The sequence below is a fragment of the Sminthopsis crassicaudata genome, chromosome 5 (genome assembly GCF_048593235.1).
Source record: "Sminthopsis crassicaudata isolate SCR6 chromosome 5, ASM4859323v1, whole genome shotgun sequence".
Classification (NCBI taxonomy): domain Eukaryota; kingdom Metazoa; phylum Chordata; class Mammalia; order Dasyuromorphia; family Dasyuridae; genus Sminthopsis; species Sminthopsis crassicaudata.
This window is the reverse complement of record NC_133621.1, coordinates 129,030,083-129,044,623: the sequence shown is the minus strand read 5'-3', so window position 1 is coordinate 129,044,623 and position 14,541 is coordinate 129,030,083. Positions and strand designations below refer to the sequence as shown.

At 40.1% G+C, this 14,541-nt stretch overlaps 1 protein-coding gene across 2 annotated transcripts in view; it reads right to left on the bottom strand.

Annotated features, from left to right (window-relative positions):
* WNT2 (Wnt family member 2) overlaps positions 1-12,759 on the bottom strand; it is a 66,586-nt gene extending 53,827 nt beyond the window's left edge. Inside the window, exons 1-4 of one of the 2 annotated variants that reach the window (XM_074268212.1) lie at positions 11,478-11,566; positions 11,068-11,242; positions 8,249-8,472; positions 514-791 (exon numbers count right to left, since the gene is read on the bottom strand). In XM_074268212.1, coding sequence (XP_074124313.1) covers positions 514-791; positions 8,249-8,472; positions 11,068-11,147 — 582 coding nt within the window. In that variant the 5' untranslated portion in view covers positions 11,148-11,242; positions 11,478-11,566. Of the gene's footprint in view, positions 1-513; positions 792-8,248; positions 8,473-11,067; positions 11,243-11,477 lie in introns of both variants that reach the window. The other variant, XM_074268211.1, reaches the window with a different exon arrangement.
* Between the last annotated feature and the right edge of the window lie 1,782 nt (positions 12,760-14,541).

Here is a 14,541-nt window from a genome sequence, read left to right as displayed (position 1 = left end):
AAGCCCCGTTGAGACCTTTTTTATTTTTATGTTGACTTTTCTTATATATTATTCCCAAGCACATTCTTAAGTTGTTTTGAAGAAAGTCAACCTGTTTAACTGTGTCTACCTGCTTGGTGGTGAAACTTATAGAACAATCCTACCTAGAACACTAGATCACCTCAATCAGTTGTGGCTTGTCTATATGATGCAATAAAAAGCTGAAATCCAGCTATATTAGTTATTTCCATCATACTGCCATGTAGATAGATGGAGTTAATGGGAATGTTATAGATCATTTACATGTAGACATGACCCCATAGTCTTAAAGTCAAGCAAATAGGGACTAGTGTGCCACTTTGAGTTTATATCTTTTCTCTGGTTCATGAGTTTATTCATCACAGTAAATCAAAAATCAGGTTCAATGTCTGCATTTTTAGGTGACTTATGGAAGAAAATTCAAAGAAAAATTTCCATGAAATGTTTTGAAGATTGAAGCAAAGTCTATAAAACATATAATTCTTGGTTGCTTACCTTCCTTCCAGCTCTGTTATTGTGAAGGTTCATCAATGCTCGAGCATCTTTTCCTTTCCTTTCCTTGGCATCCACAAATGCTCGGGCAAATTTGATCCCATAGTCAATGTTATCACTGCATCCACCCCAATCAAAAGTGCCTTTGCTATCTTTGGAAGTTCCTTTCTTCTTAGGGTCACAGGAGCAAGATTTTAATTCTCCTTGGCTACAGGCCCTGGTGATGGCATATACGACTCCCGCGGAGGAGATGGCGTACACAAAGGCAGCCTCTCGACTACCTGTAATCAAAATGGTCATCTTTAAAAGAGGGTTGATATTCCTCTCTCTGTAAGACATCAGCCTGCTGCATTGGTGCTCCTTGATAACCCACATACTGATAGGTATTTTGTTCCTTTCCCATTCCGTGTCACTGAGCCACATTTTACATGAAGAACTTGTCCCTCTAGAGACATATGCATATCAAATTCAACCTCATTATTAATTCTCTGGAGGAGCTCATGATTTAATATTAATAATAATGATGATGATAACAATTAATATTAATAATGTTTTAAGATTTACAAAGTACAATGCAGTGCCGAAGAGCAATTTTTATAAAGAATCATTTTGTGATTCAATTGCTCATCATCCAATTTGTTTAGTTTGTAGCAAGATATGTACATATTCATGTATAACCTATATCAGATTGTTTGATATCTTGGGGGGGGGGAAGAAAAGGAAGAAAGCAGAAAAAATTCGGAACATAAAATCTAACAAAAATGAATGTTGAAAATTGTCTTTACATGCATTTGTAAAAATAAAATACTGTCGAGAAAAAAATAAAAAAGCTAAGTACATATTAATGAGCTTTTCTTAAAGCAAGTCAATGCCTTGTTGAAGACCATATTAAAGTGAGGCAAAGAGCTTCTTTTCAGTGGCAATAAGGCTGGTTTTCGGATAATATACATTAGCACATTAGGCAACTATAGGTGGCTCAGTGAATAGAGTTAGGTCTGGAGTTAGGAAGGGCTGAATTCAAATTTAGGCTCATAGTAACTGTGAGACCTTGGGGAAAACTTAAACCTTCATTTGCTTTAATCCACTGGAGAAAGAAATGGCAAACCACTCCAGTATCTTTGCCAAGAAAGCCCCATGAACAGCATGTTGTGGTCCATAAGATCAAGAAGAGCTAGACATAACTGAACAACAATGATATATATTAATGCAATGACAAAGTAAAATGTATTTTGATTTGATTTTTTAAAAGCATATAAAACTTGTCTTTAGTTTTCCCATTTGCAAAATGCAAGAACTGTGGGCCTTGTAGTTCTAAAAGTCCATGGAAGCCTTCCTCTGTAGCTATTTTCCAAAATATGCTTGGATTTTTTTTTTTTTTTTGCAGCCTCATAGATATGGAAACTGATTTGAATTGAAAATATTATATTTAAAGGTTGGGCAAAGAAGAGCATTTGAACCTAGATTGAGATGCTAGGACATGTTCTTTTGCTTTACAGTAAAGAACTTTGTTTTCACCTTGATTTTGATGCAGTCAATTTAGAAAAGGCATGATCATTAAATTACTGACTATAAATAACTACTAAGATGAATTGACTTTACTCTGGAATGACTACACTAACCATTGTTGCTATTGATTGGAAAAAAAAGACAGTTGAGAGATTTTTAGGTTTTGTTGGAAGAAAACACATTTACCACCTATAATTAGACTTGTGCATGAGCCATTTCTTGAGCTTTCTTAGAATTATTCTTTATTAGAGCAAAATCTACTTTCACTTACTGACTCAAAGGCACATATTTCAGTGCAATAACTACATTAAATTATTTTAATAATCTGTAGTAACTCATAATACAGTATTGTGGTATAATGACAGATATAAGACTCTTTAGGGTCCCTGTGCGCACCTCATTTTTCAAATGGTGCTGTATTTCATTGTTATTAGCATGCTTTTTTATTAATGGTTGCCACAGTAAATATATTAACAACCAGAATAGAAGCTGAACAACTTAGTGCCAATAGAAAACTGAAAACCGACAGCCATTAGGTGATCCAATAGGTACACCAAGAAGAGTGTGACTTTTTGAACCATACATCTGGGAGAACAAACCACCATTTTGCATTGAAGCACTGCTCATTCCCATTTGTCATTCAGGGCTAAAATTTATTATACATTCTTTATAATATTTGCTCTGCTAGCCTCATTATTAAAAATCAGAAAAAAACATATCCTCACCATATTAAATGACACTTACCTCAGTCTTTAAAAAACAACCTTCCAAACCCAACAACTCAAAAAAAAAAATTAGAACATTTCCGTGTAGTTATGTGAAAATAAGTTGTGTGAATATTTGCCATAAGTAGCAGATTGTGCTCCCCAGAGAGGAATGTGATGATCATATGTCATTTTTTAAAAGGTATCCCAACTTACAATATAAGACCCACAAAGGACCTAAATGAAATTCATCTGCTTTGAAAACAGAGTCAAAAAGAGACCAATATATTTTGTTAAAAAGGACATGGTTTGGCGAAAATAAGCTTTTCCTAACTGGCTTAGTCCACGTTCATAGACATCATGGACTCCATTCAGTCTTGCTAAGAATTAAATTGCAAATTCACATTACTCTAAGAGAGACTGTCTGTGGGCTAGTAAGAAAGTCAGTCTTAGAGGTAAGAAAACATGGGTTTAGCTTTTGATACTATATGCAACCAGAAGCAGGTCACCCCACTTCTCAGTGCCCTAGGCTAGTGATATCAAACTATCAACAGGAAATAGATTAAAACAACTAAAAACACAATATAACATTTTTGTTGTAGTTCAGCCATGACCCCATTTGGAGTTTTCTTGGCAAAGATATAGGAGTGATTTTTCTTTCTCCTTTTTCCAGTTTACTTTACAGTTGAGGAAACTGAGGCAAATAGGGTTAAGTAACTTGCCCAAGGTCATACAGCTATTAAGCATTCTGAACTGAAGTCTTCCTGACCCCAGGTCCAGCACTCTATCCATTTCATCACCTAACTGCCTGGCATCTCTATTTCACTGAAGTCACAATATAAGTTAAGCTCATTAAAAGTGACTTAGTAGTAAGTGACTTTATGACAACCATGATCCAAGTCTCCTTTCTTGAGCTGAGAGAACTCAAGGATGTGTGAAGAAAGAGTACTTGTGACAGTGATTGTTCAGGAATAGAACTCCTAAAAGCTTAACCTTTTTGGTATCAACACCAAATTACTTTTAATTGAACATCTTATAAAAAACATCAAAATAGACTAAGTGCGTGATATGTGTAGGGGGGTTGGGTATAGATGTGTGTGCTAAGGGATGTTCTGAAGGAGAAGAAAATGTTCTAGGCGATGCACAAAAAGATCTTTTAAAAATGAGCAGGGGAATGTGTCTTCTGGTAGAAAAATTTGGTCTACTGTTCAAATGATAGTTACATTAATGATTCAAATAATTAGGAGCATAGGTACATAATAGATACACCAACAATTAGGTGTTGGATGGAAGAAAAATTATTTTTATAGAACTAAACTGGCCTCCCTTCTTCCCCACAAAATTTCCAAAGATAATCACATTCTAAAGATGTTACTTCCTATTCATATACACATAAGTTGTATCATTTCAATGACACATATCTAGAAGCATGTTTGTTTAAACAAAACACTGGGAAGAGAGACTGGATTTTCACTTTCATCTGTGTGTTTCCAAGTCCTGTTGACACAGTCTTGAAATGTTTTGCTTTTAGTGTTTTAAATGAATCACTAAAATATTATAAATTTTATGCACATGTACTTTGCAACAATATAAAATTAGATTTCTGATCCTTTGCTGAATAAAAAAAGATTTTTTCAAATCTGTTAAAAGTTATAAACCCCAAATCTTTTGAAAAATGCTTAAATAATAAGAGTTTAATAATGGACTTTTATATAATTTTAGATAATTATTCTACCAAAATGTAGTTGAAGAAAGTAAATCAGATTTTTATTAAAGGTAGGTAAGCATACTTCATGGAATGTTATCTAAGTGTGAGTTTAAGAAAAAAAAATAGGGCATTAGAGTTAAAAAGTTTTGATTGTCTACATTGGAATCTATGCCATAAAGACAGTAGTAGTTGCTCAAAAATTCAAATTTCATTTTCAAATTTGGGTTTTTAAAGTAAGAATATTCTTGTCATTGCCAGTTTGTCAGTCTTTACCTAAAGTTCCGCAAACTGTTTTCCTTACCCAATTCAGTGCCTAGCAGAGTCATGTATATATGAAGTAGAAAGCTAATAAAGGTTTGTGAATTGAGTGATTTAGTGAAAAGCCCCTAAAAATCCTCCCCACAAAATCCTTCTAAACTCTGATTCTTTGGAACAAAAGGAAACTTTCTAGCTCCCCTATAAAGATGGAATCTATATCCTCATATAAACAATTACACCCACTGCCTTTATCACCCATCTATCTATTTGGGGATAATTAAGTGCCTCAATGGAACAACAGACAGGAAGTCAGGAAGTCTTGAGTTTAAATCTGACCACAGACACTAGATGTAAGACTGGGAAAGTGTTTTAACTTTCATTTAACTCAGTTTCCTCATCTGTCAAATGGGGATAATAATGTCATCTTTCTCCTAGGGTTCTTTTGAGAATTAAATGAGATAATATTTGTAAATCACTTTGCAAATGTTAAAACATCATGTAAATGTTGGCCATGATTACTGTAAATACAACTCTCAGACCACTTCACAGTTCTGAGATGAAGACTTCTCATCAAATAATTAATTGTTAAATTTTTTGGACGGCTTCAATGGAATTTCCTGATTATTTCCAGAATAAGCCACTTCAGGCCAAATTCTGCCCTCCCATATTCAACACTAAATCCTCATTGACTTGAATGGGAATAAGAGTGAGTATATAAGGATGGAATCTGGCCTTCTGTGAGGAGAAGGAAGAAACATAGTCTCATGTGAATATTCTTTTTTTTTTTTTTTTTTTTTTTTTGCTTTTATTCAATTGATTCAGCTTCATCTGAAAAATCGGAAGCTATGAGAGTAAAAAACAAACATTATATTGTCTTAGATGAGATTGATCTATCAACTTGTCTTTCTCTCTCATAAGCCCCCACTGACTCTACAGCATGAAACTATTGACAAAATTTATTCCAAGTACTTCATAAATGAATCCCCTAGCTTATATAAATATATTATCATTGGAAATCAACAAATTCATTCTATTTATGATCTGAAAGTTTCCACACTATGGAGATTTCTAAAACCATTATCATAGATGCAGTTTTTAATTGGGATAATTTTATAAACACTATATGAACTGGCACATTGTAATGGAGAACATAAACACTTTGGATAAGAAAAAGTCCACTAGATCTTGAATTTAATTATCATTTGAAGGCTTTCCTACAATATAGCTCATAATTTCTCACATTGTCATCATCACCTATAAACTTTTTTTTTTTTTTTAATTTTTGGACAGGGATCAGAACTTTTATTGATTCATTGGTGAGCTAATCTAGGTGAAGCCTTGAAATACCATTCAGCTGAAATTGCTGTTAACCTTTTAAAAATTTGCTACATCATATCGAAACTCCAGAAGGAATGTAGAAGGATATGGTTCTTGCAATATCATAGTAAATTAGCTCTAGGGATGCACTAACTGAGCATATCACTCCCTTGGGGGATTTTAGAGACATTCAGCTATGCATTTGGCCTCATAAAACCCTAGGGGTGTGATGAATACATGATAGAAACACCCTCTGCTAAGTATTACAGAGTGTACAGCCTGGATGATTTTTCTAGGCATGGGAGGGAAGGGGGTTGTGTTCATTAGGTGGGCAGGGCACAAACAAGTGCAAAATTTTCTGTTTCAGATATTCACACATACAATGCTTTGCTTTTGGTCAAATTTCCAAATGGCAGCATTTTTGTGGAGAAACCTAAGCTCTTCATTTAAGCTGGAAAAAAGGCTCTTAACTTGATAACAAGTTGTGATGATCACTTTCCCTTTACTTCTATCCAGCAAACTGGCCCTTCTTCTTTTTTTATTTTTATTTTTATTTTTTTTAAATTTTTATTTTATTTTATAATTATAACATTTTTTTGACAGTACATATGCATGGGTAATTTCAAACTGGCCCTTCTTCTTAGCTTCTCCAAAACAACCCCCTGACCCCTATAATATCTTTAGATAATCCTTACGAAAGGTCCCATTTACAAGTCTATGACTTAATATAGAGAAAAGCTCATAGAATAGTAGTAGTTGGAAAAATCAAAGGTATTGAGTGGGGATTAAAAAACAGCAGACTTAAATTGGAAGAGGCTTTAAGGATCTAATACAATGCTCTCATTTTTTAGATATGAAAAAGTACTCAAAAAAAAAAAAAGATATCATAGAGATGAGTAGCCAGTAAATTTGGTTGTTGTTGAATTGTTTTAATGTGTCTGACTCTTCAAGACTCCATTTATCATTTTCTTGGCAAAGATATTGGAATGGTTGGTCATTTCCTTCTCCAGTTCATTTTACAGATGAGGAAACTGAGGCATGCAGGGGTAAGTGACTTGTCATATGGTCATAGAGCTGGAAGTGTCTGAGGTTAAATCTAAACTCAAGAAGATGAGCCTTTCTGGCTCTACCTATTGTGTCACCTAGCTGTGCTCTGCGCTATTCCAGTGAGCAGTGGAGATATTTAAAGTCAGAAATTTTCATTTTAGATCTGATGAATTTTGTGTTAGCTTCCAAATGTTGAATCACATTCTCAGTGTCCCTGCTGTCAACACAGTAGCACATAACATAATAGGCACTTAATGAGTGCTTACTTTATTGATTCATGGTTTAATTTCCTTGCTGGTAAAATGGGAATGAGAACACAATCTTTCCTTAAACAGAATGACAGAGACTAAGAGTATTCAATCCAAGTAATTGTTAAGCATTTTAAGAACATTTGCTATAGGAAAGGGGGCTCAGTATAGTTGAAAACCCAATCCAGTCCAAATCCTACAGCATTAAAGTTGGAATCAGGCCTTATTTCAAGTCTCAACTTGGTCACTATACCTTTATCTCAGTCAGCTTTTGATTCTATATAATGAGGAAAATAATACTTGAGTCAGGGGCCTGTCAGGATTGTAAAGAGGAAAGTACTTTGATAGCTGAAGATGCTATTATAAGGAAGGCTAATTAATAGGGGAGGCTTTGCATTGGATAACTAAATAGTGCAATGGATAAAGCACAGAGCCTGAACTCAGGAAGACTTTCTTCATAACTTCAAATCTGGCTTCAGGCACTTACTAGGTATGTGACCTTGGGCAAGTTGCCTCAGTTTCCTCATTGGTAAAAGAAAAACCCAAATGGAGCCATGGATATGGCTGATTCAACAACAAACATGATAATGGCATGAACTCCAAACATGGATGTCTCTATATACCAATAGATTTGAATCTCTATGGGATATAATAAGCGTAGAAAGAAATGGCAAGAAATTCAAATGAGATTCTACAGTATTATCCACTCTAAGGAAGAAGGAAAATGTGGATATCAGGACTTAGATGCTATCACTAGTTAGGTGTGACATATTAGGTAGAGCCAGTCAGCTAACTATGTAAAATCTGTTTCCTCATCTGTCAAATGGGTTGCTGTTCAGGGAAAGTGAAATCAAATCTGCTGATGTGCTTTAAAAAGTTTACACAGCATCATTCAAACACAAGGAACACCGTGATGAAGTTGGGATCCTCTGTTCATGGAAGGCACTTACTTCGGAGTAGGACCTTGCCAAAGAGATTGTGGTCTCTGTCCAGGGTATGGCAGTTCCAGCGGTGCTGTCGGAACTGGTGCTGACACTCTGCAGTCCACTCTGTCACACCCAGGCCAATGGAGCGCATCACTTCTGGGTGCCGGTGACACAGCTGACGTTGGCGGCTGACCAGGCCTGGCACGTTGTCACACATGACCCTTGAGGAGCCCACAGCTCTCATGTACCTGCAGGCAGCAAACACAGGAAAGAGAGCATCTAGGGAACAAGTGGGCATGAGTGGTGTCTCCCAAGGGAGAATATGATTGGGAAATATTTAACAAAATTGATAAAAAATACAATAGGATGTGAGCTATGTTAATATGTAGTTTTTAAGGTCAACACAGGCTGATGGAATTCTTGGGTACCAACTAGTAGTTGCTGTTCCTAATTGAGGCTGACATCTCAGCTCTGACTGCAAGGAAGTGTGGCTAGTTACCAGGCAAGAAATCAAAGGAAAGCGGAGAAAGATTTACTTAAGGATACTTGCAGAAATCAAGAGGGGAAGGTTCTGCTAAGTAATTTTATAAAATTATTTTAAAATAAAATTTTATTAGTTTGGGTCAGAAGAGCTCAAAGCACTTTTCAAATACACTTTTCATGTACCTTTCTTATGAAGTAGGATAAAATGTCAGTATAGTAAAATGGTCATTGGATAGAAGTCAGGAAACTGGGTCTTCATTGAAGCTTTTATTAGCTGGTGATGTGACCATGTATATACATTATGAAGAAGCCTCAGTTTCCTACTCTGTAAATCAAAGGAGTTGGACTCTAGTGCCCCTTCTTACACTAATGTAGCTTTGTTCTTGAAGTCAAAGGATCTGAGTTGAAACTGTTTCTATTTACTTATCAAGTTACCTTAGAAACTCTCAGTCAATTGGTCTGTAAAATGGGAATGATAGTAACAGCTAATATTTATACAGTGCTTACCATATACCAGGCACTGTGCTAAGTGTTTTACAATTATTATTTCATTTGGTAATAATAAGACTTGTTTTAGATCTACCTCAAAGAGGTATTGTGAGGAAAGTGTTTCATATTAAGTCCCAAGAGACTTCTCATTATTTACTGGATAACCTGAGGGATAATGAAGTAATTTGGCAAAACAAATCCAGAAGACTGGAGCTCCATATGAATTTGGAGACAGAGAATTTAGGTTCAAAGATGAACTCTTCCATTTACAATCTGTGTTACGTTGGATAATTGTAGGCCTCAATTTCCTTCTCTGTAAAAAGAAGGGTTGAACTAATTGATCATTGAGGTCCTTTGAATCTGTGATTCTGTGACCACTGCCTTTTCTTCAGAAACAAACTGGAAGCCCACCAATAAGTGACTTGGACAGTGACTATAAAGGAAGGTGTTTTGGATGGTGCAGGGAGGAAAGGATAAAGAAGATATGCATGTAATATATTCTTGGGAGAAAGCTTTAAGAGTGTTTCAATAAGGCTCTTGGAGGAAAAAAAAAACATGCTCAGGCTCTGCTTTGGGGAAAAATCTGTCTTTGAGAACAACTCTCTCCTGTCTAAGATTAATAAAATATTTTAGAAAGTTGTTGCATGGATTGCCTTTAAAAAATCCATTTCTGTTAATTGATGTAACATCATTACAATTATAAACATATTCTTCTATTATTGCTTGAAGACCCATTTTAAATGTCTTTCTTACAGCTTTGTTTTCTTTAAAAGATTATCTGGGGGTGCATGTTCTATTGTTTTTAAGGACATGAAATACTTGGAAGACTTAAATTCAGTATTATAGCTCCAGTAAGGGAGCTTGAAAAGCAACTTTTACAAAAATTAAATTACATCATCATCTGCACCCAGATGTTCTCTATTAGTAGTGAACTGTTTAGAAAGGTACCTTTCATATAACCCAAGCTGCCATAGGTGTCTTTTGAAGCGATCAAACAGGAAAAATGTCTTTTTCTTGTATTTTCATTATTTTATATGATCATAAAATTGTTGAAGCTGTGACTTCCAAAAAAAATATATTTAAGTGACAGCTAAGAGACAACGTGACAAAAAGCTGTTGCAATAAATAATGTTTATACACCTATGGAAACAGAAATAGTCATTTTATTGAAAAATGGTTAGTCTGATAAATCAATCTTTGATCCTATGTCAGCAATGTCAAGGCTAAACGCTTTTCCCATTCTAAGTGGTTTTAAGCCGGAATTGAACTCCTCTTCCCATCAACAGCTTGGGCTTGTTGGTTTGAAGATCTCCAGTCATCTCCCTGCTCTATTTCTTTATTGGGTTTGAGAAAAGCTAGATTTGTCAGATCCTTTATAAATAGCGCAAGATAATAGGTCTTTCTGAACCTTCCCATTTCTGTTTTTAAAGTTATTAGTTTGCAGGGATGTACAGGAGTTCACAATTTTAGTGTCTTTAAGTAATAGAGGATTGGGAGAGGTAAAAGTTCCCCCCCCCCCCCACAATGTGTTTAGAAATCTAAGACCTGTTGCAATTAAACATCATTTTATTTTTTCAAATGGGTCGAAGGTTGACTTTTCAAAACTCAGAACCAAAGTTCTTTGTGTCACGGCTTGGCAAAAGATTGCCTTGATTACAAAAAAAAAAAAAAAAAAATTAAAGACCATTGGTTGAAAGATGGAACGAGACTAGTCACCTCTCTACCTGGAGGCTACAAAAGCACATCGGAAAATCGGGGCAAGGGCTTTCGGAATCCTTCAGAAGCACTCTTGGTTTGCTCCTGGGGCTAAAAAATGGAGCCCTGCCTCTCTCGGCAGGGTTTTGGAGGTTAATAACCGTGGCTGTACTCACACAGAGAGGCGCACACAGACACACGAATGTGCCAGAGATTCGGTTAGTCTTTCTCCCCACAGGATGTGCATTTGACTCATTTTGCTGCCTTTATCCTGGATCCAAATAAACCAACATCCGATCACTCTTTCGAGCAAGAATTTGGCTTTTTCCAGGTTGTCAAAGCCGGCATGATCTGTCGGGGAAGAGCGAAGGGGCGCAGGATGGGGACGTGTCTTGGGAAAAGAAGGGGCTCTGAAAGCTGGACGCAGCTGGGAGGGGGTGGGGGATTTTAGATTCGCCATCGGTCAGTCTCAGACCGGGGGAAAGCCCCCAGAAAAAAAGGGTCCCCCTGGCCCAGGACTGCGCCCAGTCCCCTCTTTCAAAAATCACATCGAATAAAGGAAGTCCTTGTCAAGTGCTGAACTTACCACCATGAAGAGCTGACTTGTGGGGTTACCCAGGACAAGATCAGAGGAACAGAAAGCCAGATTCCAAAGAGAGAGGAGGAGTTCATATTAAACACCCTTCAGTCCGCATCAGGTCAGACACAGCGTGCGTGCGGGGTCCATCCCACGGAACAGAAATAACGGGGACGAGAAGCACTCAGCGGCGGCGGCGGGAGAGCGTCTCCAGTCCCGTCCCGTCCCGTCCCGTCACGGCAGCCTACTTCCCCCCCGCCCCCTTCTCGCGTCTGCGAGTGGCGAGACTCACTGATAAGTTTCACACGGAGAGGGAGTGAGCGAGCCCAAGGTCAGGGATGACCTCCAGCCCCCGGCGAGCGCCTCACCCCGAAGCGAATTCCCAGGCTGCGGGGAGAAAGGACCGCCCGAGGAGGGCAAGTGGGCTTCCCTCCCGTGCCCCTGCTCCCATCCTCGTCTTCTGAAGCGGCAGCCTGAGCGCAGGCACGGCTGTGGAGATGAGGAGGGCTCTGCTTACACACTGGGTGGGTGGGTGGCTTTTTTTTAAGCTCTGATGGATGAAATGATGTCAAGAGACGTTCAGAGTAGGGGTGGGGGGGACAGAAAGGGAAGGGGGGAAACACCTCTGACTGGGCTCGAAAATCCCGAGGAAGCTGGCAGTCACCTTGCAGTCTCCTCACACAGAACAGCCCTGGTAGCTGTAGCCTCCGGGGTTTGGGTAAAATGCGCGGCCGGGGAGGGATGACACCCCCACCCTCGGGCAAAGCGAAATCTCTTTGGGCGTATTTACTCCGACGCGATGGGAGAGAAGGGGGAGGCACGCAAACGCTGGTGTCAGAGGGCTGAAAACAGGCAAAGAGGCAAGCAGACAGGTAGATGGACAGACAGGCGAGCAGACAAACCGGCAAAACAGACAGGAAATCTGGCAGGCGTGTAAACCCACAGAACCGTAGATAGAGACGGTAATTCAGTGAATTTTTCTCTCTCCGCGCTCATCTCCTTACAGCTGAGAAGTAGAGTCTATTTTATTTTTGTCGGCATTTTCCGATCCTAGACTAAAAATTTGGTGAATAGGTGCTTATGTTCCTAGAATGAGTGAGATGGGAATGAATGATTTTGAGGACCTGTACACCTAGCTTAAATGCTTAGTTTACAATAGGAGCTTAACTCATGAATGAAAGAAAAAAAAATTAAGAACGATTATGGCACCAATATACCTAAAATGGTTTAAGCATAGGAAAAAGAAGACAATGTGGACTCCACCTTCAGCATCGTCTGTAATAAACGGACCCAAAGGTTTCTGAGCAATGAGCATATCCCGTTCGCTCAACCTTTTTGACCTCCTCCCAACTTTCGCCAGTCAATAATTCTTGGCCAATTATATTCTTCCCACATATCGTTCCTCTGTGCAGGTCACAGACAAACCTGGAGAAATAGCCCGGGAGGTAAAGGGAGCGGGTCTCTTCCAAACGTTAGGTCCTCCCTGCTCCAACAGAGGGAGAGTGTGTGTATAGTAGGCAAGGCAGGGGTCCTCCTCCCTGTCTCTGACAGTCTGCCAAGATGAAGGAATTCAACCCCCATACTCGGTTTGTGCGTCTGTGAAAGTGATGGGTCTGGACGTGGACAGGGAGGACACCGCCAATCTCTACTGGCCCATCCCGAAGGAGTGTCATTAGCCATCCTCAGGAAAGGAAGGTGAACTACTCGCCACGTCCGGGAAAGAGTTGGGTGTTTCAGCAATCTGAAGATTCACTGAGCTTTTCCTGGGGCGTGTGTGTGTTTGGAAGGGGGGGGGAGGAGGTACCGAGACCCTCCCCCGGCCACCCAGGAAGTGCTTAAGGAAGTGGGGGGGGGGAGGGAGTTTAGGACTGCCGTTTTATCTCGTGTTGTTCCCGGGGCGAGAGGACTTCAAGATAGAAAGACAATAGGAAAAGCTCACTCTCCGCCCCACAGACACGAATCTTCCCCATGGGGTTCGGTCAGGATGCACTGGAGCGTCATTTCTGCCCGAGAGGCCTTTCCTAGCCAGAGCAGAAGAGGGTGAGAATGATATGATGAGGGTTGAGCTGGGACCCTCGGGGGTGGGGGCGTGAAACACCAAGATGCCAAAAACCTGGAAGATGCTGTCAACGCCGCTCGGCCCTCCCCGCCTTCCGTCACCCCCCGCCCAGCCCCGGTCAGGTTCCGGCCCCTCCCAGACTGACCCAGATACATCCACATTTGGGTCCGGAAAGGGAGGGGAGGAAAACGAGGACCGCGCCACCCACGACTCTGGGAAGAGCAGGGCTCCGCGCCAGGGCCGCTCCGTATCGCTCGGGCGAGACCCAAGGGAAGTGCTGGTCGGTATGTGCCGGCTGGAGAGGGCGGAGGAAATGCAGCCGGGCTCACTCCAGAGGAAGCGAGCCGCCTGCCTGGGAAAGGCGAGCGGGGGGCTGGGGAGCTGGGGAGCTGCCGCCGCCACCACCGTCCTAGGCAGCTCATGCACCAGCACAAGTCCTTCACGGTTACCCCCCCACCACTCCGCTTCTGGTGCCAGAATTGCAGATGTTCTTGTGGCTTCATCCCCGGTGCAAATTGGGGGTGCAGTAGCATCACTCAAGAGTTCCAAGGGAATAGATGCCTGAACGGTCCAAAAGACGCTTAGGTCGGGGGGGGGGGAGCGTCAGCCACCTCCTACCCCTTCCAGGGCTTTGCTCCCCAGTAGCCTGGAAGGGAAACGCGGGCAGTTTGGGGCGATGGACACGTCCCACATGGCAATTATGACCTTAATATTCGATTCTCTGTAGTGGGAAGAGCAAAGACACTTCTTTACTAAAAGACAAACCTCCCTCCGGCGTGCATTTGTACTCTCACAGCCATGGGAAATCAAAAATGATGGGGCGTTTAACTATGTTTCAAAGCCCTTCCCCTCCGCCTGAGATTACTGAATGACCATGGGATTTGCCCTCCTTCAGTTACTTTGCGGCTCCACAGAATGATCTAAACATGAAACAGACCTCCAGGCAAAGGAATTCTTTAACTGATTAAATCCACTCCGAATTGCATCCTAGGAGCCTGAGAGGTTGCCACGTGT